This window comes from Galeopterus variegatus, unplaced genomic scaffold, assembly GCF_000696425.1.
Source record: "Galeopterus variegatus unplaced genomic scaffold, G_variegatus-3.0.2 Scaffold67, whole genome shotgun sequence".
NCBI lineage: Eukaryota > Metazoa > Chordata > Mammalia > Dermoptera > Cynocephalidae > Galeopterus > Galeopterus variegatus.
In genome coordinates, this window is record NW_007726178.1 from 1051183 (window position 1) to 1078764 (window position 27582).

At 39.2% G+C, this 27582-nt stretch overlaps 1 protein-coding gene across 1 annotated transcript in view; it reads left to right on the top strand.

The window, feature by feature from the left end:
- Positions 1 to 27582, top strand: part of GSAP (gamma-secretase activating protein) — a 90746-nt gene that overhangs the window by 54332 nt on the left and 8832 nt on the right. Inside the window, exons 21-29 of the mRNA XM_008577570.1 lie at positions 935 to 1017; positions 3645 to 3698; positions 12310 to 12438; positions 13250 to 13308; positions 14029 to 14060; positions 16611 to 16672; positions 20230 to 20325; positions 22525 to 22595; positions 23066 to 23160. Of these exons, the coding sequence (XP_008575792.1) occupies positions 935 to 1017; positions 3645 to 3698; positions 12310 to 12438; positions 13250 to 13308; positions 14029 to 14060; positions 16611 to 16672; positions 20230 to 20325; positions 22525 to 22595; positions 23066 to 23160 (681 nt within the window). The remainder of the gene's footprint in view (positions 1 to 934; positions 1018 to 3644; positions 3699 to 12309; positions 12439 to 13249; positions 13309 to 14028; positions 14061 to 16610; positions 16673 to 20229; positions 20326 to 22524; positions 22596 to 23065; positions 23161 to 27582) is intronic.

Here is a 27582-nt window from a genome sequence, read left to right on the forward strand (position 1 = left end):
TTTTTTTTTTTTTTTTTTTTTTGTCTTTCAAATACACTATTTGTCCTCCATTTCAGAAGGATAGCCTTTCTGGGTAAAGTATTCTTGGCTGGCAATCTTTGTCTTCTAGTATTTTGAATATATCATCCCATTCCTTTCTAGCTTTTAGGGTTTGTGATGAAAAGTCTGATGTTAGCCTGATTGGAGCTGCCTTATAGGTGATTTGATGCTTCTCTCTCGCAGCTTTTAAGATTTTCTCTTTGTCTTTGAGTTTTGCCAATTTGACTATAACATGTCTTGGAGAAGACCTTTTTGGGTTGAATACATTTGGAGATCATTGAGCTTCCTGGATCTGAAGATGTGTGATTTTTCCTATGCCTGGGAAGTTTTCTGCCACTATTTTGTTGAATATGTTTTCAATACATTCTCCTTTTTCCTCCCCTTCTGGAATACCCATGAGTCGGATATTTGAGTGAGAAAGCAGTAAATTGATGATAAATGCCTTCATCTGTCAAAATGCTGCTTAGGAGCACCTTTTTTTTTTTTTTTAAATAACTCCTTTGCAGTCAGCTAATTAAATTTTATTCTCTTGTGGTTTTAGTGAGAAATTTGTTTGGAGACAGATATAAGTAGGATCTTAATTCTGTAATTCTATTATATGTATATTTTTTTCAGTGAACTGTAAGTTTCTTAGCCCAGTTTTGTGTTGGCTGGCTCTATATAATGTCACTTGAGTAGATATAGTACCAACTGAAGTTTTTAAAAAAATTATTCTCATTATAAAAAGCTGAAGCTGAATATTTTAGTCAGATAAGATCATAATGATTAACCTTTTGAGGATGAACTATAAGACAATGAAAACTTTTGGTTTGCTTGGTTTGGTTGAATTGCAGTGTCAATTGCCTTATTCTTATTAAACCATGTCTTTTATTTTTCTTTCAAAAATTCTCCTCAGCTTCTTCATATTGGAGCGTGTATTCAGAGACAAGTAACGTGGACAGACTTTTGCCATATTCCTCAGTGCTCACTTGGGATACAGTAAGTTAACACTTTGAATTTCATATGCAATAAAAATCAATTCACATTTGTGGATCTGTTGTAGGACATCCTTGTTATACTAACCAAGGTTGTGTTTCTTATCTGTTTTGACTGATATGGAACTGAGTTGGAATTTTCTGGCAGAAAAGTAATAGTGAATCTTTATATTGACCAAAAATATTTATATAAAATGGTAAAATTTAAGGAGAAGGTACAGTGTATTTGTTACTCTTCCTACTACCAGGCGAAACTTAACTCTATTATGGTATTTTTATAAAATGGTATTTTTATTTTAATTTTCTTAGTGACTAGAGTAGATTAAAATATTTCTTAGGTTTTTATAAATGAGGACTAGCTGGACCACTGCTGCTATACTTGGTAGATTAGGACCTTCATTAACCCCTTTTCCCAGCCTCACAAAGAAAATCTGTAATAACTCCAGAGCTTCAAGGTCAGTAAAACTCAGCAATCTTAAGCAAACTCACTCCATTCAACCTCTTCTTCCTGTCGGTCTGGACTCCCTCCTTTTAACTTAGGAAGTGCTAAGCTAAAACACTCTTCATTTTCTCTTGAACGATGCAGTGAACTGAGCTTTGTTGGACTAGCAAGTAGAAACTGTGTCGGCAGCACCTGAAAATGTTCTGCCTCTTCTCTTTTCATAGTTAGATGTTGGAACTACATGCTTAGTGTTGAGGCAGAGGTTTGCCTCAAAAAAGTATTTAGAAAAATAAATTCAACTTAGATAACACAGACATAGGTACATATTTATGTACTAGGACAAATTGTAACACTTCTCATTTTGTATTTGGACCATGTCTTAGTATAGTCCTTAAAAAAGGATGTATCAAGTGTATTTGATTAAAAACTTTTGATATGCACAATGGTAGTGTTTTCCTAAAGCCTCTTTCTTCTTGTCCTTTACTGTTGTTGTTATTAGATTTTCATGTCTCCCACATTTTTCTTTAAGAACACTGGTGAATTTACATGCAGACTCTGTGGTAGTGAGGCAGGAAGTCTGCAGGTTACACCACCCAGCCTGGAGTCAGGAAATGTACATGTGGGCTCCCTTCACTTACTACCCACTGCTGTCTTGTCCTGGGTTTGAAGTTTCCGGAGGCAGGGCTGGGACCACTGTTCTCAGGGTTGTGTTAAATGACAAGAGCACATGTTAATTGGATGTCATGCAAGAGTATTATCCTGATGGGAAGTGCTTCACTTTTGCATTTCTCAGGCCTCTGTGGGGCAGAGGAGCCATTGTGCACATACACAGAGTGACATCTGGAAGTCCCACAAGAAGGGCAATCTAAAGAAACCCGCAGTTTCAACCTCTGTACCGAGTTTATTTTGGGGTTTACCATGTCACTTTAAACTTCTTGTGGTTGGAGTAGGTTACCTGATAGGGCTCTTTTAATCTTGAAAGTCTGAGTCTGTGCTTATCTTTAGCAATGATGTAAATCATTTACTTTTTCTTTCTCTACTCTACAAGTGTTCTTAATGCTACGACCTTAATAAAAACTTGCTACAGTAGAAAACATTAATTTCACTCTTCTGTATGGAGAATGGAAACAACTAACTTGGATTTTAAAGTGCTATTCATAACCTATAACTCTTATGGAATTCTAATGCTTTTTTGAGGTATCCTTTGTTGCTGAGTAGTGATTAGTGAAGCACACAACAGATTTTCATCACAGGCTTTCTACTGTCACAGTGAAGAACGCCAGTGTATGAATGTTCTGAAAATTTTTCTATTTCTGTGATGCCCTTTTTCAAGGGAACAGTGTATATTGGTAAAATCTAGATCATTTAAGTTCTAAACAAATGCCAATTTTTATTTCTACATAACACACTTCCTAAATTATTTTCTCATATATTATCTACTTTTTTTTAGGAAACGAAAGCTGAATTGACCAGATGAGAGGCTGATTAGATAATTAACATGAGACACATTTTTCAAAATCAGTGAATAAAGCACAATTTTGGAAGTTTATCCTTTCATTAAATTTGTTTTAATGCTTACTAGTTAGCAGAATATCATTTGCACTGTCTGATATGAATTGCTCACCTTTCAGGTTTGCCATGGTGATGGTGCTGTAGAAACTCGTTATGGGGAGCTCTAATCTCTGAAATTGTGGGGGTCGATGAAGCACAGAAAAATTTTCCGTTTAAGTTATGCAAGAATTCCATTAATCTTGGTTCCTTCTAGTGAGGCCAATCATAATAAATTAAAGTGAAAGAGAAGAGGAGGGAGGAAGGAGTACAAATAATAAAAAAACATTTCCCCTTTGTTATTACGTTTGATGGTACAAATATAATTTGCCTTTGTTCTTAAATAGAAATGTGTAAAAAATACACTACATGCTCTGTATTTCTTCATAGTAGACTTTTCCTTTCATTTAGCAACCCTGTCAACTATTTTTCATGACTGTAAAGAATATTATCCTGTCCTGAGGCAAGAGATAGGCTGTGCTCAATGTTATTTATACATCCCAAGGTTTATTTAAAGTAGAGACTAGCAGGCTGGAAGCTGTCCTCAGCTTCTGTCTGTGCAGAAAGCACTTCCTGAAGGCATCAGCTTGAGGCAGTTGATATGCTGAGCAGTTGTGTGTATATTTTTTCCCCCGTTATAGGAAATTCCTGGAATAACCCTTGTGACAGAAGAGATCGCATTGCCCCTTATGAAGGTAAGTCCCTCACAGCGAGACTCAGAAGCACAGACATGCGTGACTAAACCTCTGCTGCCCCGAATATCATGGTTGTTCCAAAAGTGATTGCAAACTGGCAGGGAGTAAGGAGCTTGGGATAGGGTTGGTTCTCTGGAGAATTCTTAAGTGGTCGAGTAGTTGCTGAACATGATGTTATAGCAATTCTTAGGAATGCTCTTTTGAAGAGGGAAGTTTTCTGAAGACAGGAGAGTTTTAACTTTGCAGAACTGGCACCTGCCACTGCACCTCATGCCAGTCTGGACTGGAGGTGTTCTTGTAAGTTATCTGTAGGGAGCCTGGTAGCTGCTTTTATTTCAGATGCACTGTCACTCCCTCAAAACGTGTGCACACACGCACACACGCGCAGACACGCAGTTTCCAATAGTAAAACCATAAAGTAACCTAGGCTGGGATTATCTAATTTCCTTCTGGTTCTAAGAACAGCTCTTCTGTTTCTCAAGAGTGATCTATGTTGGCTCATTCTGTGGTCTCAGTCAAGCTCTGCACACCTCCTTCCTGCACACTAAGCTGCAGCTCTTAGTGTCGTTCTGCAATCTGGTGGTTTCAGAAGAGTTTCAGAGTACAATAGGGAGAATGGGGTGGGGCGGGGTGAGTAGAGAGGAACCCATATGCAATTAAAAAACTGGGGAGTATTTTAGCACAGTTTCCTTGAAGCTCCTTTGTTGTTTTTGGCATTGCCTCCTGGTAATTATAGCTTGGTGTGGACTGGGAAATCTCAGCTTTTGGCAGCAGGCAGCTCAGTGTGCTGTGGCCTTTCATTTACATCCGATTCTTTTGAATCCATGAAGGGCAGGCCAGGCTTGGAGAGCTGGGGGAAGGCTGAAGGCCATGGGTGTTGAGGTCACAGAGACGCACACGGGCCGTTTAGTGGTTCTAAATTTTGGCCCTAAGGAGGGTCCCTGAAGGATTGACTGATGGGCTGTGTTTCTAGGTAGAAGTCTGGGACCATTGTGAAGCCTTAATTTTTTTAAATGAAAATATACATGTTGAGAAGGTTTTAGTAATAGTTTAAAAGGTGTATTAAGAAACTCCATCCTTTCATTTCATTGTTTCTGCCTTTACCAATAGTCCTATCCCATCTATAATGTGTTTAATGGACAAACTAGTGAAGAACATTTTTAAAAGAAAGAAATGTCACCCACAATTCTGTAGTCCCTAACATATCAACCGTCTGTTTTCCCCCATTCCTCTTGTTCTTTGTCATAGGTATGCATTTTTAATGGTGATGATACATACATACATATTTGACAGATACTACAAATTATATCATAAACATTTTTCATGTTGCTACAAATGACTCCATAGGATCCCCCTGGGTTGCTGTGTCTTAATTTACTTAATTACTCTTCTGATTTTGGACATTGAGTTTGTCTCTAGCTCCCATTAAAAATCTTTTTGCTGGGCCGGCCCGGTGGCGCACTGTGCTAGTGCGCCGCTTGGGAAGCGCGGTGGCGCTCCCGCCGAGGGTTCGGATCCCACATACAGACCGGATCCCGCTCACTGGCTGAGCGAGGCGCGGGGGCGACACCGAGGGTTGCGATCCCGTTGCCGGTCCCCGGTCCGGTGCGGGGGCGACACTGAGGGTTGCAATCCATTGCCGGACATGGAAAAAGACAAAAAAAAAAAAAATCTTTTTGCTGTTAAAAACAAAGTTGCTGTATATTTTAATGCAGTTTTTCTTTTGATTTATTCCCTTAAAGTTAAATGCCAGGAGTATCATTGGGTGAAAGACTATGACAAGTTTTATAGCTTTTGATTCTTATTGTCAAATTGATATTCAAGAAAAGTTGTGGTAATTTAGACTGGTACAAGTGATTTATGAGTTTACCAGTTTTACTATAACCTTATCAACATGTGTATTTTCATTTTTAAAAAATTAAGTATAAAAGAGTGGTGGGAAGATCCTTTTAAACTTTTTACCCATTGGCTTATTCAAGAAATACAACTTGGCTTTGCTTCGGGACAAAGTAGCTAATTTTTGCAGTTTTTTTTCCCTCCATGTACATGTGTAAAATGACTTATGTCCTCCATGGGTTTTTTCCTCCTTTGACATTCCCTCTTTCTTTCTCCTCACTTTTTTCTCCTCTTCCCTAATTATTGTTAGCATTTGGCTCCATGGACAATTGTTCTCCATTAACCAGTCCCACACATGCTTGGGTGCTCTTTGGTGACTCCACTTGTATTCTAGATCTTTTATGACCCTCTCCATACAGACGTGATCCATCAGGGAAGGCAGAGGTATGCTGCTGGGCCTGGCTTTGGATTCAGGAGAAGACGGTCCTGGATTTGGTTTGACCATCAGCCTCCACCTCCACCCCAACCACTCAGCATGGGAGACTAAGCAGTACTTTCTGGTTCACAGGATACCTGGCCCTGAATGTCTGTTGCCCCATCTCTGCTTGCATAATACTCCTCACTGTAAGCTGCTGCCTTTGCCTTTAACCTACTTCTTCTACCCCAAGTTCCAACTTAATTATGCAGTGATGGATGTGGTTGCAGTGGCACATCCTACTGTCTGCTCCTCCCTCCCTAATCCCAGTTATGTGACTGTCCTGGCCATGCTTACTTGGTAGGAGTTGGCTCTGAACACTCATGGCCTGAGTCACAAATTACCTTTAGAGTGCAAGCTTGTTGCCCAACTCTGTTCTTGAGGCCCAAGGGACCTCTAGTATAACCACACCTATTTCGATTCTCCTTGGGAGATGAGTGTCCTGATAAGGAGTCCAGGGAGGGATGGGAAAAATGGAACTAGATGTGCACTTGCTTCATGCTCTCTCTGCAAATAGTTTTGGTGTGAGGTGGAGCACTTTGTGAGTGTGTAATATGTTGCTATGGTCTGAATGCGTCTCACCCCCTACTCCAAATTCATATGAAGTCCTAACCCCCAAGTGATAGTTTTAGGAGGTAAATCTTTTGGGAGGTGTAGTGGATTGAATTATGTCCTCCCGAAAACTCACTGAAGCTTGAATTGTGTCTCCCAAGTTTTATGTGTTAGAAACTTAGCCCCCACTGTGATTGTTAAGAGGGTGGGAAATCCTATTATGGTGATTGAAAGGTGGAGCCTTGAAGAGGTGATTGGATTGTAGGACCATGCTGCAGTGAATGGATTAAAAATGGTGGTCAGGAGCATGGTTCTGAGGGCTTTAAAAGAAGAGGAGTCTTTCTCTCTCCCTCCCTCCCTCCCTCTCCCTCCCTCTCCCTCCCTCTCCCTCTCTCCCTCTTGCTCTCTCTGCTTCCACCATCTTCCAATGTGAGACCCCTGGGTTACTGTCACCACCACCAGATGGACTTTGAACTTCCCAGCCTCAGAAACTGTAAGCAATAAATTTCGTTTTTCTTTATAAATTACCCAGTTCCAAATATTCTGTTATCACAAAACAAAACAGACTAATACAGGAGGTGATTAGGTCTTGAGGGCAGAGCCCTGGTGACTGGGATTAGTACCCTTATAAAAGATACCCCATAGAGCTAGCTTGTCCTTTACACCATATGAGATTACAGTGAAAACACCACCATCTAGAAAGCAGATCTTCATCAGACACTGAATCCACCCACACCTTGATTTTGGACATTCCAGTCTCAAGAACTGTGAAAATTAAATTTGTTGTTATAAGCCACCCAGTTTATGGTATTTTGTTATGTCAACCAGAACACACTAAGACATACATGAACATGTTAGGGTAGATAAACTAGTTAAATTAGAAGATTGTCACCTGAAATACAAGACTTCTTCACTTTATAAATGGCTCCCAAAAGAATTTTTTAAAAGTATATTGAAGCAAGGTCATTGCCTTAAAAGCAATGTCATCAAGAGTGACCTTCCTAAGAATGATTTATCCCTTTTGTAAACTATGGGTTGCTTAGGGGACTTTCATAAAAACAACCAAAAAAAACAAAACATTACTTACTAGAAAGAGGGCATCAGGCTGGAGAACTAATTCCTGTCATTTCTGTAGAGAGATGGGTATGTCTTCAGTCTACTTCCTAGGTGATGAAATTGAGGAACAGACTCAGGATAAGGACTTCTTGTTTTTGTTTCTTTCCTACTAGCCACTAGGTTGTGCTGCTGTTATTCATAATTTTAGTTGGGGACATAATGTTTTAATTCTTATGGTCGAGAGGAGGGAAATGTCTTAGCCTTGGCTTTCTCAAAGTATATGCCGATTTTGAAATAGAATAGTTTAGACACATATTTAGTGATTATATTAAAAAATCCAGCCCATTAAAAATGGCTAATAGAACTACCCAGCTGGGCAAAGGAGTAGAAATTTTTGCTAGATACTGGGGAAGAAGGAGGAAGTACATTTGTATTCGGGAGACCTTGAACTTGCAGCATGTACTTCCCCTAGGGGACAGCTTCAAGAGTTCTAGTCACTTGTCTTGTTAATTATAATATGGATATTCCTATTTAGAGCATCTTAGTTTAGTATGGTGCCTTGCTACTTTTATGTACACGTAGTCATCTTCTATTCTGTCTGTGCTAGAGGTACTGGGTAGCTGTGTTCCTCTGGACTGTAAGTAAAAGCTGATACTGAGATGGCATCCGCTGAAGTGTCAAACTGGATTGATGCTTTAGCTCTGCTAATTGAGTCCTGGTACACAGAGTAAATGGTTCTCTCCTAGTTGGCCACCTCCCTTGTAAGAAGATGCTGGTTAATAAGCAGAAGTAGGACCAAAGCCAGAGGGCCTTTTAGAAATGAAAGGCAGATGTTTTTTCCTGGCAGTAATTTGCGGATGAGCCAATACCATAGGGCTTTGTTTTCTTTTGTTTTTGGATCCACTGGCAATCCAAATCGTAAATGGGAAACAGTCCCTTAATGTGTTCCATTGGTCCTTTTGTTCAATTTATAGTCATGATGGGCTGCATTTGTTAATTGTTTCATGTCATTCTAAGAGACAAAATGAGATTATTTCTGAAGAAGAGACTTGGAATAATTTTCCTTCTTTCAAAATGAAAATTTTAAACTACACTTTGTGCAGGAAAATGCTCCTAGGTCATTCCTTGAGGATCTGATTGCTTCTAACCCGAGTCTCCCAGAAGTAGCTAAATTCATGGTTATTTTTCTTATAAAGCATTTTTGTGTATTTTTAAAGCATTATGAGCTCTTTTCAAGTAGCTTGTGATGTGCGTCTTAGGCTGTTGTGGCTTTCACTTTGTGGTGGTGGTGTTCCTGCTCAGGGCAGCACTCAGTTCTCGCCTTGTGGTGTAAGTGCTAGTTGACAGAGTGGTTTTCTGTGCTCACAGGTTCATCCTTGAGCATAAGTGGAAGATGGTGAGCCGTGGTTCTTGGAAAGCGATTATGCAGATTCTATTCTCCCCTCTGCTTCTCTCTGTATTAGGTTATACCATCTAAAATTTTATGTTGGAGCTACTTTTATTCTCTGGGTTAAGAAACATGTTGGTCTTGGCATTTAGGATCCCTCAAGGATTGCCACTATCCTCCTCTTTAACCATATCTCCTCTTATTTATTTTATTTTTTATTTATTTTATCAATATACAAAGTAGTTGATTTTCATGTCCCTTTACCAATTCCTCTCTCCCCCTTCCCTTTTCCCCCTCCCCCCATCAACATCATATCTGTTCACTTGTCTTAAGTTCAAGGAATTGTTGTGTCATATCTCCTTTTAAACAACACAATCACAAGTCTTCAGCCAGCTGGATCTTTATTGGCCTTTAAGTCAGAAGTAGGGTAGGTTGAGTAAAATGTTTGAGGGTGGGAGGAGGACTGGGATTACTTGGATGTTCTCAAGGAGTGTTCTTAGCCCTGGCTGAATATCAGGATCACCTGGGGAACTTGCAAAATCCAGGAGGCTCAGATTATACCCCAAACCAATAAAACCTCTAGGGGGTGGGACCAAGGTGGTTCTAATGGACAGCCAAGCCTGGGGATCGCACTCTAGAGGCCTCTCTTCAGCGTGGAGAATGAAGTGCTGTTGGTGGTTTGTTTTGCTCTCTCTGATGCTCTGTCTCTGATCTAGACCCAGAATCCGTATTCTAGTCTCTCAGTCTTTGCTCATGCCATAAAAGCCCCACCTGGAATATCCTCTACTCAACCTTCACTTACTCGAATCCATTTCCATCTTCTGGGCCTTATCCCAGGCTTCCAAATAGACCTTTCAATTTACAGTGATCTTTGTGAATTTTCTAAACTTAAAAAAAAAACAAAACTATCACTTATCTAGTAGATACCAAATAGTGACATACACACTAATTGTTTTTTTCTGTGCTCTCTTAATATCTGTAAGATGCTATAATAGGTCAGTGACCTCCCTGAAAGACCTATAAGTTTAGGTAAAAATAGTTCTGGGACTTTTGGCTAACTGTGTTTCTTAAACATAAATTTTTGTTTTTGTTTAGTTTTAAATTCAGATCCTCTTCCTTCTAAGTCGGTGGTTTTGAACTATTTTAGGCCACAGATTCAGCCCATCTCTCCAGAAAAGTGCTCATACAAACACACACTCCATTTTACATGCAGTCAGTGGGTGCTCCAGCCCCTTTGAAGCCTTACCATGGACCTGTCCAGAGCTCTGTGTTATCTGTTTATTCTTAGCTGATAACAGGTTATGAAGAAAGGGATTTTTTAAGTGGGGGAGTGAAGAGAAGGAAGGTAATTTGGGAAAGATCTTTTCTTAGGAGCCACAGTGTGAGTGGGGTCTTCTGACAGCAGGACGGCATTTGGCCTGAGAGGACAAGGCCAGATAACAGGTAGGACACCTGAGTCTCTCCCCTCCTGTCCCAGGCAAGGTCTGGGTGAACCGTGTCATGGGAGGCCTGTGGCAAAGCAGGCAGAGTTAATAGCTTAACTGACCACTAGATGTCACCCCAACACCAGTTAGTTTTCCAGCTTTTGGCAGTAGTGTGCCGGAGCCCAGATGCTGGACAGCAAGAAGGCCATAGTGACTTCCAGTCAGGGACCTAATACTGCCAGATGTCTGCAGGATTTGTCTTAATATTTTTCAATATAAAGAAGAACCAAAGGGTAGATAAAAGTACTTCTCTTACAAATAGAAAGGGAAAGAAAAGATAGACAAGGTAGGTCAAGTGAGGAGAGAGACTTGACACCAGTGCTCCTGTCTCCCTTGGAAATGACACTTTTTTTTTTTTTTATAGGAATTTAAATTTTCTTTATGTGGAGTAGGAGAAGATAGAGTTTGTTCGAATATTTAAAAACTCAAACCTATAGATGCTTTAGGAACACTTTAAGTATCTTCTCAAGAAATTTAAAGCTTCCTTCTATTCATTCCTGAGTAAGCAGACTTGGATCACCAGAGGCTAGATGGGAATTCTAGTAACTCTGAGTGTCACTGACCCTGCCTACTGTATACATGGGAGGCACCCACTTCTCATACTGACATTTGAAAGAGCTGGGGGAACAACAGCTTAATGTACCACACATTTTCTTTGGATCACAGATAATTCCCCCAGAAAAATTAGAAGATGCTCTATACATCAATGCTAACTTTGCCCCACACTCACATGTACTGAGGAGGGAAGGCTGTTGAAGAAATTAGCACAAAGGTGGAGATGACACTTTCTTGAAAATAAAGTCTGTGGGAGAAAGGATGCTGGCTGGATGGGCATTTCAGGCTTCTAAAATAGCAAGTTTCAATATTACCATGTAATTCACTTTATTGATACTTCAAAATCCACTTCAAACCAAACGTGACTGTCTTTGCAATACACATTTGGATAATGTGCTTTTACTTAACATTAGGGCATTTTTCTTGATTGAGGTATATTTCATTTCTCTTATTTTTCTTGCAGCTCAGCCAAGTCTGTCACCACAGTAGGCAATAGCTCACTTTGTCTTGTGGCTACACATTGATTGCACCCTTGGCCCAGTCAGGTCTTTTATAATTAAAGTCAAATCTTGCACATATTTTGACAAGAAAGCATGTATCATAAATCTTTATTGGTTTAAAAAACAACTTGTCATATCCTTCGACATTAAATGTATTAACATTGAATTTTATTACTTCAAAATGAATATAATGGATACATTCTTGCTTCAATGTAGTACAATTATACCAATAAATCAAAGATCTAGATAGAATGCCAATTCTGTCTTGGAGTATTTCACAACTGAAGGTGAAACTAGTTTATTTCATCTTTTTTTATTCCTAAATTTTGGAAAATATCCTTGGATATAAATAAGCTTAGCAGGAAAGTAAGCCTACTTTAAAATTAGTCCAAATTTTATGAACATTCTCTGACTGAACATGGCGTTGTTGACACAACCTAAATCAGAAAAATGGGTCTCTAGGGAGAAAATGACTTGATGTATTTATCATGGGCTTCCCCACTAAGTCTCAACCCAGGGAAGTCCTGCTGGTTTTGGGAAGTGAGCGACAGTTCTGTTGTAAAGAGGATAGAAAATGTAAGGCAAGACTCTTTAAAGTCTCTCTACTTTAGAATTCCTGCTGGGACTAAAATGCCATCCATCATGGGAAGTATTCAGTCTGAAATGCTGCCACGTGGGAAGCATCATGTGAAGGCTTGCGTGATCCTTGCTGGGTAGTTTGGGCCACAGGCCCTGCTTGTTAAGCTTGATGTTTTGTCTCTTGCAGGTGCACAGCTTTAAGGGTTACTGGGAAAAACTGAACTCCAACCTAGAATATGTTAAGTACGCCAAGCCACAATTATGCTATAAAAACAGTGTGGTCAGGAGAGAGTGGCACAACCTGATCTCGGAAGAGGTATGTGTGGGTCAGTGAGAATAAAGCAAGCAGCAAAAGCATAGTGAATTAGATCCAGGTGATGCTTTTACATCATAACGCTGGCTTACATTTGCATCACTCTTACCAATTGCCAGGCACTTTTACATTGTTGTCACTGATCTCCCGATAGGCAGACAGTGACACTTCTATGATCTTTGTCCTCCTGAGGAGGAAACGAAGTAGAGAGATTAAGGGACACACCGCACATTCACAGTAGAAGTATGATTAGTATCCATGTCTCGGATGTGTTCTTGGGTTACTTTTATAGTTAAAAATTGATTTTAAAAAATCTAGGTGCTCCTAAATTAGTGGTTGCGAGGGGTTGGGGTAGTTGGGGGAGAAGAATGGATGTGACCAACTGTAGCCCAAAGGAGTTCTTTGAGGTGATGGAACAGTTGTGTGTTTTGATTGTGGAGGTACATTGTGGATATGAACTGACATGATTAAATGATATGGAACTATATGCACGTTGTGCCAATGTCAACTTCCTGATTTTGTTGTTATACTATAGTTACGTAAGATTATACACATTGAAGGAGACTCGGTGAAAGGTACATGGGATCTCGCTGTAATGTTGCATATAGTTAGTGTTATATATAGTTGACTCGCAACTACTTGTGAATCTGCAATTGTTTCAGAATAAAATGTTTTTAAAATCTAGGTGTTTTGATTATCTGGAAAATATATTTCTTCTTTCTGAAGCTTCTAACTATATTGCATTATGTCCTTGATGTGAAAAGTCACCCCCAAAAGCTTCACCTTTCACACTCTGAAATGTTCTCACTCCTAGAAAACAGGAAAGAGAAGGTCCACAGCATATGTGAGGAATATTCTTGATAATTCAATAAAGTAAGTAAAGGTAAAAGTTATTGTGTCTGTAAGATGGTTATCTTTTGTAGTTACCTTGTTGGCTCCGTTTCATGGAACTAGCTTACTTACTTTTGTTGTACGTCCTCAGCAAAATGATGCTGGCAGTGTCATGAATGCAGCCACTGGGCCTTATTCAGGTGTTTGGTGCTGGAGTTTCTAGTGGGAAAAGCTTATATATTAAACCTTATATACTTGTGCCCCAGGGATGGATGATTTACAAAGGATAAGTGGAGAGAGAGTGTTTATTAAGTGAGCACTTGTGGGGAAAAGGGCAGACACTAGGCTGACATTAAAAAAAAAAAGTTATTGGGCTTGTGAGCTTGCTCTTGTTTTGAAAGCATATTTTCTGGGTAGATGAGTCATCTCAGAGTGCTAAAAGTATAGGCCCCATTCCAACTTTTGTTCTATTTTCTGTCCCCATTGTTTTTAATAACTGAGAGCTGCAATTGTTCTAAATCATCGCCTTTGTTGGTTTTGAGATTTTATAATTGCCTATTGTGGCTTTCGCTAGATCGATTAAAGTTTTTGAGGTTTTTCAGCAGCCTGAGAACAGTTTCTGCAGTGGTTTTATGGTTTTTAGGGGTTTTTTTGCTCTTTTTTTTTTTTTTTAAAGAGGATGTCTTCATATAGTGTTGTGGCTTTAATTTTTTTTTTCCAATAATGCTTTCTGTATGAATAACACGACTAATTTCTTTATAGGGTGATTTCTAACCTAGAAGCAAGGAATTTGGGTAAGAAAAGACCTGTAATAAAGCCTTCTGGGTTTCAGTCAGTGTTTTGTTTGTAAAACTGTTCTTCCTCACAGCTGTGGGTTAGCAAGAAAATCACTTCCAGTAGTGTAATGAAATGGTAGCACCTTTTAGTATCTTGACGTTAGAGCAGCCACGCAGCTCTTTGCACATCTGTCTTGGAATCAGGACCTTTGGGGATGGCTGCTGAATGTGCTTTTGTGTGAGGAGTCACTTGGGGGTGGGCCTCTGGTTTTGATCATTTCTGCTCATAGAATTGATCTAATTAACGTGCCCTCTGGCTGTACCCACAGGATGCACTTTGGCAATTCTCTTGGCTTGGGGCTGCTTTCTCTCCAGCTGTCTGATTATACAGGGTCTTCAGCTTGTATGCATCTTTCATTTTGGTTAAAACTTGGGCATGCACTGGGCTAGTTCCTATGGGTACAAAGATGAGGAGCCTTTAGAGAATGGTGTAGTTCTGGGAAAAGAGCATGGGTTCAGGAGCCACACAAAACCAGACTTAAATTCCAGCGCTGCCACGTGCTGACCATGTGCTCTTGGGTGAGTTATTCATCCGTTTTGTGCATTGTCCTCCTCAGGACTAGAGTGAAGAGAACCTGAGAGTAAACAGGGTAATGGAGACAGCACTGAGCACAGCGCTCAGCCACCCGAGGTGGCTGCTTTAGCGAGTGTGTGGGGAAGAAATGCTAACCCATCATTTCTAAACCAAGGGACAGGTATTATGTAAACCCCAGGTGCAGCGGGTGAGGGGCTAGGTCAGGAGTGGGGATGGTTGGGGGAGATAGGGAGGTGACATCCCAGAGGCCTTAAGTCTTGACAAACAAGGGGGACTTAGGTGAAATGGAGGAGGGGAATGCTGAGTAGAGTATATTCAGGTACAAGCCTTTTTTGAGGAGCGCATTCATGCCCCGTAAAGGGCAGCCTTCATCAAATAAGCTGGTGTTTTTATATGCCACTCCTGTTTTGTGGGCTTGGCTGTTTTAAGTATATGTTGGGTGATGCTAACGGAAATTACTTCATATGGTGCACAGTGCGTAGCTGCATATCCTGTAGCTGTGCACACAGCCCAGGGAACTGTGATGGTGAACTTGTGGTCCAGCCCAGGCTGATAATGCCTGGGCTCACTAAACAGCCCAGGGGAAGCAGCCTCTTCCTGTGTTACCAGGCCACCATTCCTGAAGCCAAGGTTCTGCCCTGCCAGACGGGGGTGTGAGTATGTGCAATTCAGGCTCACCCTTTGCATTGCTAAGGGCTTTGAAATGTGGGGAATGTTGCTGGTCGGGTGGGAGTTTCTGTTGTCTGCACCTCCTGCCCTGCTTACAGAGCTGCTCCTGCTCTGTGCTTTTAGGCCTCTTTGCATCCTGTTACTAGTCACCCCCAAAACAGAGTAGGTGTAGACACAAGCCTGTTTGGAGGCACTAGAGTGAATATTTCATTATCTTTGCATGTCAAGGCACTGTGCTGAGTGTCTGGCCACTGTGCAGTCTCTCTTAATGCACTTTAGGAAACTCTTCCCTTCCTCTCACGTGCTCTGCTTGTACTAGTTTCCCGTGTAGAATGCTGTCACTGCCTGAAACAGAACACTCTGTAAAATGCACGGCTGTTGGGCTCACATTTTGAATTATTTTATCCTGATCACGAGGATTGTGTAGGATACAGGTAGAATTTATCTCAAAGGGCCTCGTAGAAGGAGTCATCAGCCCACTGGGCAGGGCGGTTCTGGCTTCTTGGCTGGCGGTGCTGGGCCTCGGGTGTTCTGGGAGAGGAAGAACAGAGCGTGAAGGTGTGCTAAGGCAGATCTTCCAGCGAGACTGTTTGCCTGCCCCTCCGCTCTTGCTAGTGCAGTGCAAGTCATGGTGAAGAACGTACTATTTGACTTAACCTTACATGTCACTTTTCCATCTTGATCTATTCACCTTTTCAGTCTGATAGCTTGTATTATTTGCCACAGTAATTGGTCTTGTCAGCTCAGTAACTCCCAAAGTCACTGACTATGGGGGTCAGAAAGTAGAAGGAAGAGGGAGGTGGAAAGAGGAACAGGTAAAGGGACACAAAAATCAACTACAATGTGTATTGAGAAGTTAAAATTTAAAAAAAAAAAGAAAGTAGAAAGGAGATGTGCAATTCTTCTGTCGAGCGGCTGTCCCTTGGTTTATGGCCCCTTTAAGGTTAAAAGAGGGCCCAAGTCCCTCTCTCGTCAGTGAAGCAGAGGTTCTTAGACAGTGGTAAGTTCCAGTGTTGAAGAGGAATCAAAGCCAGAGCCTATTGGTACTGGAGAATGTGTTCCTTATTTTCTTTCTTTCTCGGTTTTTCCCTCTCTGTTTCACAGGGCTCTCTGAGTTTGACCTGAGTGATCAATTCAGCTTATAGGACTAGGTCACACTTAGCTAGTGAAAAAAATCTTCATCTTATCAGGGCAGTGTTATGTATTCCCAGTGACTCAAGGAAGGGAAACTGGGCTGATTCTTTTCCCTTCTAACTCATTTTCTGAAAACTACCTTGCTTGACTGTTGCTCTGTTTACTTTCAGAGCCAAGATTAACGCCCCTCTTGCAGGAGGAAGACAACCACCAGAGGCTGCTTATGGGGTTGGTGAGTGGTCAGTGGGCTCTTTAGGTGCCGACAAACAATGGGCCCCAGGAAAAAAGGAAAAAGCTGGCTTGTACTTTTCATTCTGATCTAAGTTTTCATTCATTTGCTCAACACATGGTTGTTGCCAGCCATTATAGACCCTGTGTGTCCAGTGGTAAGCGGCACATGTGATTTCTGCCCTCTTGGAATACATAGTCTAGTAGGAGAGATACACATTAATTAATTACACCAATAAATATATAATTACAAATCACACATGACAAGAAATGTATAGCATTGAGAGTGTTTTTTTAAAAAAGGAAAGAGCAGCATGTTTGTGTCATTTGTATTTGGGGTTTAAAATGTAACAGAATAAAGTATTCTTTCTCAAGAAGTTCTACTAGGATGACCAAAGAAATATAAATCAAAATACATTAGAGAACAGAATTGTCCTTTAAAAAACAAAACCTTTAAAAAAACACATTAAAGAGACATCTGGAAAATCTAATAAAATATTTTAAAATATTGTGTAGACTTAGAAATGGGATAATCTATTACCTTAGATATGACAACTTAAAAAATATGAGAAAAATATGTATAAATCCATATTTATACCCTTGAAACTTCCAGTCAAATAATTTTCTTGGGAAATAGAAATGGCCAAACTTGATCCAAGAAGAAATAGAACAGCTGAAAGCATAATAACCATAAAATAATTTGGGAAAAACGTAAAAGATTATCTTCAAATAAGGTCCTAAGTTATTTAAGAGTTAGTTCTTTCAGACTTTTAAAGGACCAGATTATTCCCATGATATGTAAATCACTTTCTGAGAGAAGATAGAAAGCTTCTCAATTACTTAAAGTCATAATAACCTTAAAACCAAAATTTGACAATGACTACTTTTACTTATGAATATATAGATACTACAAGCTTAATTAAAATACTTTGCGGTGGTCCCTTGAAAATACAACATGGCCAAGTGGAGTTCTTTCCAGAAAGCTTAATATTAGAAAATATATTAATGTAATTCCTATTAAAAATTCAAAGAAGAAAAAAAGATAATTTCTATGTGTGTCTACAAGAGGAAGAAGTCAAATTCCACTTCTGGAATATACTAATTCAGTAAGACAAAGAATGGTCTAATGCAATAGCCAGCATTCTTCTTAATAGAATAGTGGAGGCATTCCCATAAAAATCAGAAGGAAGTTAAGGGTCTTTGCTATTTTCTCCATAATTTTACATTGTTCTGAAAATTATAGCAAATGCAATAAGAAACCAAAATAAAAGAAGATGCTATGATTGTCTAATGCAACAAATGACATAATCAACTGTGAAAATAGAAAATAATAAAGAACTTAGTAAGCTAGTGATTCTATAGTTTCTTTATTTAAATTACAATTAACCAGTTAGGAAAGATATGAAAAACAATATTCCATTTCCAGTTCTTAGTGTCTAGGTCTAATAAAGGTCAAAGAAGAAGCCCATGAAATTTCTCTGTCAAGTGACTGAGTAGTTCACTTGAGAAAGTACATAGGAGTGGGACTAGCATTACCAGATATCTAAATGTGTTGTTGATCTATAATAATAGCAGCAATACAGTTCATACACACAAAAAGGCCACCAGTAGACTCTAGTTTAAATTTGAATCCTTAGGGTATAATAGATGAGGTATTTAAAACCCATGTGAAAAGAATTTTAATCAGTCAGTGGTTAAGTATTTGGAAAAGAAAATTTAGTTTCTTCCTCCCCCAAATACCACCATTTAATACCATAAAACAACAGATATTAGATTAAGGAGTTTAATATAAAAAATTAAACTGTGAACGAATTTGAATAAAATAAGTGGATATTTAAATAATACTGAAATAAGACCTATACTAAATTATAAATTTGACTGAATAAAAACTTGAAAAACAAAAAAGGAAACAATAAGTCTGGAAGAAACATTGGCAACATGTGACAATGATAAACATTTGTATAAAGTTTATAAATCAATTAAGAAAATAGTACACCAGAAGGGAAATGGACAAAGGCTCTGACCAACCAGTTTTCAAAAGTAAATGGCCAAAAAGTCTAGATAGAGCAGGGGAGAAGAAGAAAAAAAGTTTAACATTGTTGTAAGCAAATGACAAATAGCACAAGTGGTTTTTTGGATTTTTTTTTTCTTGTCAAATTGCCAAAGTTTTAAAGATTATGCTGGTGAAATTCAGCGTATAGGGAACTGGATAGCTTCATAAAATGCACGTTTAATATAGTATAACCACAGTGGAAGGTATTCTGGCAGTGTCTTGCAAAACTTAAGTATGTGATCCAACAAATTTCGTTTCTAGGAATTTAGTCTGACCAAATAATTGGAGATATGGCAAACAACTTTTCTATAAAGGATGTTTTTTATGGTATTAACAATAGTAAAAGAAATATCCCATATGTACAGTAAGGGAATAAATAATTATAGTACTCTCATAAAATTAAGTACTGTGCAGGCATTAAAAGTGTGGTAAAGAATAGTGACATAGGAAAACTATTATATGAAAAAACAGGTTACAAAACATTGGAATGGGTGTGCACACCAGAGAGGAGAAAAACCCAAAATGTTAATGTAGGATTACGTAATGTTAGGATTATGGGTGGCTTCAATTTTTATCTTCATGGTTATTGTAGAAAAATTGAAAAGCACAAAAGAGTATGCATTATTTCTTAAGAAGAAAAAATTAATTTTTTAAGGAGCCAAATCAATTAGCACATACAGGAGACTGACTTGAAATAAGATACCACTGTGTATTGGCCCTGAAGGCCACAAGCTAGGTTTCGGTGAGGGTGTTATGTATGTGAATTTGCTAAAATAGAAGATATGTGCATATATGTTGTCAGCTGAATAATTCCCACGGGCTGTTTATTGGCACAAAGATCAGTCACTGAACAGAGTGTTTAGGCAAAAGGGAGAAGAGGAAAGAGGAGAGGAGGGAGAGAAAAGCAAAAGGTGGGGAGGGCTGGAAATGCTAACCACTGCTTGGAGAGGCCCAAGGATGATCAGAACAGAGTAGGTGTAGGCACAAGCCTGTTTGGAGGCACTAGAGTGAATATTTCATTACCTTTGCATGTCAAGGCACTGTGCTGAGTGTCTGGCCACTGTGCAGAAGGAGGTACCCAAGGCATTTCTTTTCTACTCCTGCCTCTGTCCTTCCAAACACCCAAAACAGTCATTCCATATTTAAGTTGTTCCTGTTAATTCCCCAGGACTCCAGGAGAAACTTCAATTCTTTGGTAGATTCCAAATCCTTTGAATTCTAAGTTGCTGATTCCACTGGCTTCTTTGGAGAATTCTCATCAGGACCTGGAGCCTGATGCTCAGTTGCTCACTGTGTTTTGGGCAAATCATAAGTAGTTCCTCTTGAAAATGTTGGGGCCCCCTGATTTATGCTCATCAGAAAAATATTGAGAAGTATGCATTTCTGTTGGTGGGATCTTCAGATCCAATATTTTTCATATTGATAAGGAATGTTAATAAATGGATCTAATTCAAACAAAATGCATGTGTGAGTAGGTTGTGACTGATCTAATGCATATCCTTTTTCAGATGGTGTCTGAGCTAAAAGACCATCTTTTCAGACACCTACAGGGTGTAGAAAAGAAGAAAATTGAACAGATGGTTCTGGACTACATTTCAAAACTGGTTAGTTTTTGCTTTTTGTTCTCCTCACGTCCACCCCACCTCCACCACCTGTATTGGATTCTCAGAATGTGTTTCAGTGAATCCATTTGTGCATTTTTCAAATTAGCTTTTTGGAGCTCTCTCATCCTCAAACCAATGTATTTGGTGCTACAGATTGAGGAAAGGGAAATAACCAATAAACAAAGAACTTGGTTTTAAAAGTGGTTTATTGCCCTCTCTTCAAATAGCAATTATATATCATGGAAGCATAGGACAATGAATTTAGTATGGTTGCCAAATGTTCACATCTCATCTTGGCAACTTCCAGCTCTTTATTAAACAGTAAATAATGATTTCTGTACATGGAGGTTTATGTAGACATGAGAGAACTTGAACTTCAATTCTTAATTAGCTCCAACAGCTCAAGTAGGCCAGATTCCAGCTCAGTTGTATAAATACTAGCACATTGGAGTCTGCTGATGAGATTGGCAGTTTATTAACTGGTAGTAACTTACTGAAATTGTATGATCCAAATTAATAACACCAGTCCATGTATAAATAGAAGTGATATGACTAGATGGAATTTTAAGGCTATCTTGAGTCTTGCAAAAAGCATACAGGGTTGAGACCTGATCCTGCTTAGGATATGCTTAACAAATTAAAAAAAACATTTTTCTAGAAGGAGAACATTCCATTGTTTCTCTTGTTTGGATAAAACCAGTATGCAAATGAGCTGGTGTGTGAACAAATATTTTTGCATTGAACTCTGGAATATTAGTTAAATTTATTAGATGTAACCCTGACTTAATCTCTTTATGTTTAATTTTAATGTTTTCTGCCTTTGTTGCAGTCATTAGTATCTGTTTTTAAATAACATATTTGAATTTCTATAGTAAGGTTTGAGTTTCATGGTTTTTAACTTATGAGGAGAGGTTGGCATTCTCATGTTCTGATATTTATAATCAGGGCATTAAATCTTTCTTAAATTTTCCTTCTCTGTAGAGTTGTTACTGATCTTCCCCATGTTGGTACTAACTTGCTTTCTTTGTCCTTTAACTCATATGCACAATTATGTAACACATCTACCTATGACCTTTCTTTCTGTTGAGTTTAAATCTTATCTTCCAAAATGTTGAGAAAGGTTTTTCATTCAAGCATCATTCTTCCTTGTAGTTAATCATACAGAAGATTTAACAATAGTTTGTGTTAACAAATCCTAGAACCAACAGGCCCAGAAATGATACATATGCAGTCTCAAAACTCAATATCCCTGACTTTCTGAATCGGCAGTCACTGATTGAGGCCTGGTCTCCCTGCCTGCCTTTAAGCAGAGTGGCTGGGCAGCCTTTCTAAAACACGTCCAAGGAAGTAGCTGCAGCACCTTATTATATGGTTTACATGTTATCTTACTTGATTTCAGCCAAAGAGAAACAGACTCTGTTTCGTCGAGGATAAATAATGGTTGCCTGTGCATCTCTGGAGATCCTTTCTGCTTTGTCCTATGTTCTTAACTCACATGTGCAATACATGGATTCATGGCTGATAACAGCTCCGTGGAGACTGCCCTACAGATAATAGACTTGTTGCAAAGTTAGAATGGGTTTCTGGATAAAGCTCTAAGGCAAAGAAATCTCCTTTGGTTGATCATGATTGATTTATTGATCACCTATCTTCTAGTCAGTGTGTTAACTAATTCTTACAACAACCTTATTAAGTACTTCCCTCTCATTTTATAGATGAGAGGACACTGAGATTTGGAGAGGGATAGGTAACTTGTCTAGAGTTACACAACTAGTAAAGTATGGACCCTGGACTTGATGCCAGTCTTGCTCCACAGTTCACACTCATGATCTCAGTGGTTAGATCTTGGCCCTTGCAGTGTAACAGGCCTGGAGGAAACCCGGTGACCCTTGACCTTCACTGATGGATGAGGGTCTGTAAGTGTGAATGGCATGGCCAGTTAGGCAGGCTGGGGCAACTCAGCTGGAGCAGTGCCCACATAGACAGAGGGTGCTCTGTTAGATGCTGGTGCACATTTTCAATCTTTCCATTTTAGATTCCAGCGCCTCACAGTTGACCTCAGAAAGGCTGGTTGTGTGTCTCTGCACAGCCTGAATGCCAGCTGCCCCAAGTGTGCTTGTCAGAGCTGTGGAGGGATAGCTGTAGGGGCCTTGAGGGAAAGGATGTGAAAATTGGTTAATGGACTGTCTTTACCTCTAGCTGGATCTCATTTGCCGCATACTGGAAAGCAGTTGGAGGAAACATAATCTTCACTCCTGTGTTCTCCACTTGTACGCAAGTATTTCTCACTCTTTTTATGGTGTACAAAGAGCCAGAACAACCCTGATTGCTGCCTGTTTTAGTAAAGCTGTTTTGAAACTGACTAGTTCAAAGCAATTCTCACCAGCCCCAACACGATCTATCTTAGTTCTGTGCTTGGCATTTAATGTCATGCCCCTGTTACTTCACCCGTCCTCTTTCCCTGGCTTATGGTTAATGAGAAGGGAGGGACACATGAGCCCAGTATTGCTGAGAAGGGGAATTGCGGTTAACACATTTATAGTTTTTGTGCCTATTGTCTGGTTAGATTTTAGGCATTAGGCTGATGGTCACTGTCATATTTATGAGGCTTTCTACAGGGCATAGCATTTCATGCTTAGCATGAATCCCCCTGTGTGTGATACGCAAGAGCCACTGCTTAGGACAAATGGGGTTTTAGAGATGAACTCCTTGGCTGACATACGGCTTTATTTTGACCCAGCAATAGGCATGGCAGTGCTGCTGAGTTTGCAGTCTTTCACATCATGACCAGGATTTTGGAAGCGACTAACAGTTTGTGTTTACCTCTGCCTCCTGGTAAGTCTTGGCTCCTTTGTCTTTTGGTATAATAAATTTGTTCTTTCTTCTTCACATGGTCCCTGGTCTTTGGCACATTATGAGTTTATGATGAGACTTGTGTGTGAGAAATTGTGTCTGGCATCACTGGAAGAGATGGGCCCAGAGGCTGGTGTCTGCTAACTGGATCTTCCCTGACTACTAAACTATGTTATGGTTTGTTACTAACTTCAGGGAGCTTAGGCTGGTCTCCGTGAAACTTTCTAGGATAATATGAGCCAGTGGAGCTGATTCAGGGAGGTGATTCTCTGCTATCTCCAGGCTTGATTTATCTGTTCAAAATGTCTAAAGGTTAATTAATACTCAGCAGGAAGAGGGTCTGGCTCAGTGCCAAGAATTGAGCTGCTTCTTACATGCTTGGGAACTAAAAATTTCCCTTAGGATTTTTTTTTTAATTGAATCATAATTGATTATACATATTTTTGGGATTCAATGTTGACATATGTTGAACAAATATATTACTAGTATGTATATTGTTACAAATTGTACTTATTCTTTATGCCCCTTGTCCAATCTCTCCCTATCCCCGTCTCCCTCCTCTTCCCACTACTGATAACCCTAGATTTCTTCTCTCCCTCTGAAAGAGTAATGGTTACTCTGTTGATTTGTTGCCTAGATGATCTGTCCAATGCTGAGAGGTGTATTAAGGTCCCCCAATATTATCGTAGAGCAGCTGCTGCTTCTGTCACTCTGGAATGGGCTTTGTGGAGAGAGACATACTCTTCTTTGGTCTCTGCTGGTGACTATCCTTGTGTCAATGCATTTCAGTGCTTGGTGGACCATCTATGTGGTTGTTGTGGCGTCTAGCCACTTTTGTGGCAGCCATGGTTACTGTGGTGGGCCATCCACATGGAGGTGATGGTTTGGGTATGATCCTTGGTGCTGGTGATGTGCCTTGTTGTGGGGGGGTCCGGTCCCTGGCTCTATGCCTCGGGCCCCCAGGCAGGGCCCCGAGGTGCAGACAGTGTGCCTGATTGTGGGGGGGGGTCTGGACCCCAGCTATATGCCTTGGGCCCCCAGACGCTGGTGGTGTGCCTGGATGTGGGTGGGGGTCTGGTCTCTGCTCCAAGCCCTGGGCCCCTGGGCAGGGCCCCGACATGCTGGTGGTGTGCCTGGATGTGGCCCTTAGAATTTTGAAGTGGGATCAAGCCAGGCCTCAAAACATCCTTGGGACATATATATACAGTTATGATTTAATTGGTCATTTGTTCATTCAGTCGACAAACATTTGTTGAGCCACTATTACATGCCAGGTAGTGTGCTAGAAATTAGAATAGTTACAAAAATTAAGAGTCTGGTTGGGAAGATGTGCATATAAATCAGTATCCACTTTAAGAAATAAGCTCCTGTTTGCTATAAACTATGTACCTTCTGTTTGTTACATATAAGTTTTTTTTTTTGGCCAGTAAGGGGATCGCAACCGTCAGCATGGTGTGGTCTGCACCACGCTCAGCCAGTGAGCGCACCGACCAAACCTGTGGCCTCGGCGCTCCCAGTGCCTCACTCTCTAGAGTGAGCCATGGGGCCAGCCCATTTTTTAATTATTGTAAGAACACTGAATATGAGATCTATCCTCTTAAAGTTTTAAATGTACAGTATTGTTAATTATAGGCAAAAAGTTGTATAGCAGAACTCCAAAACTTATTCATATTATGTAACTGACACTTTATACCCAATGAACAGCAGTTCCCCTTTTCCCCCACCCCAGCCTCTGTCAACCAACATTTTACTATGTTTCTGTGAGTCCGACTATTTTAGATACCTCATAAAAGTGAAATCAGGCAATTATTGTCCTGTAACTGGCTTATTTCACCTAGCATAATGTCCTCCAGATTCATTCATAAATGTCACATATGGCAGGATTTCTTTTTTAAGGCTAAATAATATTCGCTTATTTATTCTATATTTTCTTTATCCATTTATCTGACAATGGAAATTTGGGTCGTGTCCATATCTTGGCTATTGTGAATAATGCTATAATAAACATGGGAGTGTACATATCTCTTCAAGATTCTGACTTTCTTTGGGAGATATATCCAGAAGAGAGATTACTGGATCATATGGTAATTCTTTTTAAAAATTTTTTTGAGGAAACTTCATACTGTTTTCCATAGCACCTGTACCATTTTACATTCCCACCGACAGTGTGCAAGGGTTCCAATATCTCCACGTTCTTGGCAACACTCACCTTGTTTTTCTGATAATAGCCACTCAGAGGTGTGAGGCAATATCTCATAGTTTTGACTTGCATTTCCCTGATGATTAGTCATATTGAGCATCTTTTCGTATACTTGTTGGCCATTTGTATGACTTCTTTGGAGATATGTCTATTCAAGTCCTTTGCTCATTTTTAAATCAGGTGGTTTTCTTGCTATTGAGTTGTTTGAATTTCTTACATGGTTTACATATTAACTCCTTATCAGATATATCGTTTGCAAGTATTTTCTCCCATTCTGTAGGTTGCTTTTTTCACTCTATTGATTGTTTCCTTTGCTGTGTAAAGCTTTTTATTTTTTAAAATTGAAACATAGTTGATTGTACATGTCTGTGGGGTACAGAGTTGAACATCAATACCTGTGTGCAATATGTAATGCTCAAATCAGGATAATTAGTATATTCAACATTATTGTTTTTAATGGCCCTTTACCAATTCCTCCATTACCCCTTACCCCTTTCTCTCCCGCTTTCCCACCTCTGGTAACCTCAGTTCTGTTCTCTCCTTTTGAAAGTTCAGTGTATTATTGTGATTGTATCTTTCTTTCCCTTTAAAAAAAATATTTATTTATTTTTTAGCTCCACTTATGAGTAAGGACACATGGTATTTAACTGTGCTTGGCTGCTTTCACTTAACCTAATTTTCTCTAAGGTCATCCATGTTGCTGTGCATGGCAGAATTTCATTCTTTTTTATGGTACAGTACTATTCCATTGTGTAAATATATCATATTTTCCTCATCCAGTCATCTGATGATGGACATTTAGGTTGGTTCCAATTATTATTCCTTTCCATCTACTAATTCTGGGATTGGATTATTCTTGTTTTTCTAGTTCTTGAGGTGTAGTGTTAGGTTGTTTATTTGAAATCTTTCCATTCTTTTGATGTGTTTATTGCAATAAACTTCCCTCTTAGTGCTGCTTTTGCAGTGTCCCACAGGTTTTGATATGATGTATGTTTATTTTCATTAGTTTCAAGAAAATTTTGATTTCCTGTTTAATTTCTTCTTGGACCTATATGTCATTCAGGAGCATGTTGTTTAATTTCCATGTGTTTGTATAGTTTCCAGAGTTTTGCTTATTTTTGATTTCTATTTTTAATCCAATGTGATCTGAAATGATACTTGAAATGATTTCAGTTTTATAAAATTTGTTTAGACTTGAGACTTGATTTGTGACCTAACATGTGGAATATCCTGGAGAGTGTTCCAGAATGTATGTTCTGTGGTTGTTGGATGAAATGTTCTGTAGGTATCTGCCAAGTCCAATTAGTCTAAAATTTGTGTTAAATTCTGTGTTTCTCTGATTTGTTACCTAGATAATCTGTCCAATGTTGAGGTATGTTCGGGTCTCCAACTATTATTATGTTTGAGTATATCTCTTTCCTTAGGTCTAATAGTTTTTGCTATATATGTATCTGAATGCTCTAACATTGTGTGCATTTATATTTCTGATAAGTCTTCTTGCTGGATAGATCCCTTTATCATTATATAGTGGCCTTCTTTGTCTCTTTTTTAGTCTTTGGTTTAAAATCTATTTTATCCAATATAGGAACAGCTATTCCTACTCATTTTTAGTTTCCATTTATGTGGTATATCTTTTTCCATCCCTTCACTATTAGTCTGTGTGTGTCTTTACAGGTGAAGTGAGTCTTTTGAAGACAGCATATAGTTGGGTTGAGCTTTTTAATTCAATCAGCCAGTCTGTGTCTTTTGAGTGGGAAACTTAATCCATTTACATTTAGGGTTGTTACTGAAAGGCACTGTCTTATTGATTTTCATTTGGATGTTGCAGAAGCTTTTTAGTTTGATGTAGTTCCACTTTTATATTTTCGCTTTTGCACTTCTGTTTTTGATGTCATATCCAAGAAATTATTGCCAAAACTAATGTCATGAAGCCTTTCCCCTTTGTTTTCTTACAAGATATTAATAGTTTCAGGTCTTACATTTAAGTTTTTAATCCATTTTGAGTTGATTTTTGTGTATGGTGAAGATAAAGTTTCCATTTCATTCTTTTGCATGTGGATATCCAGTTTTCCCAACACATTTATTGAAGAAACTATCCTTTCCTCACTGTGTATACTTAACACCTTGTTGGAGGTTGAAGACCTTATTACATGTATGAGTTTATTGTTGCATTTAAGTACTAATGAATGTTAACCTTTATGATA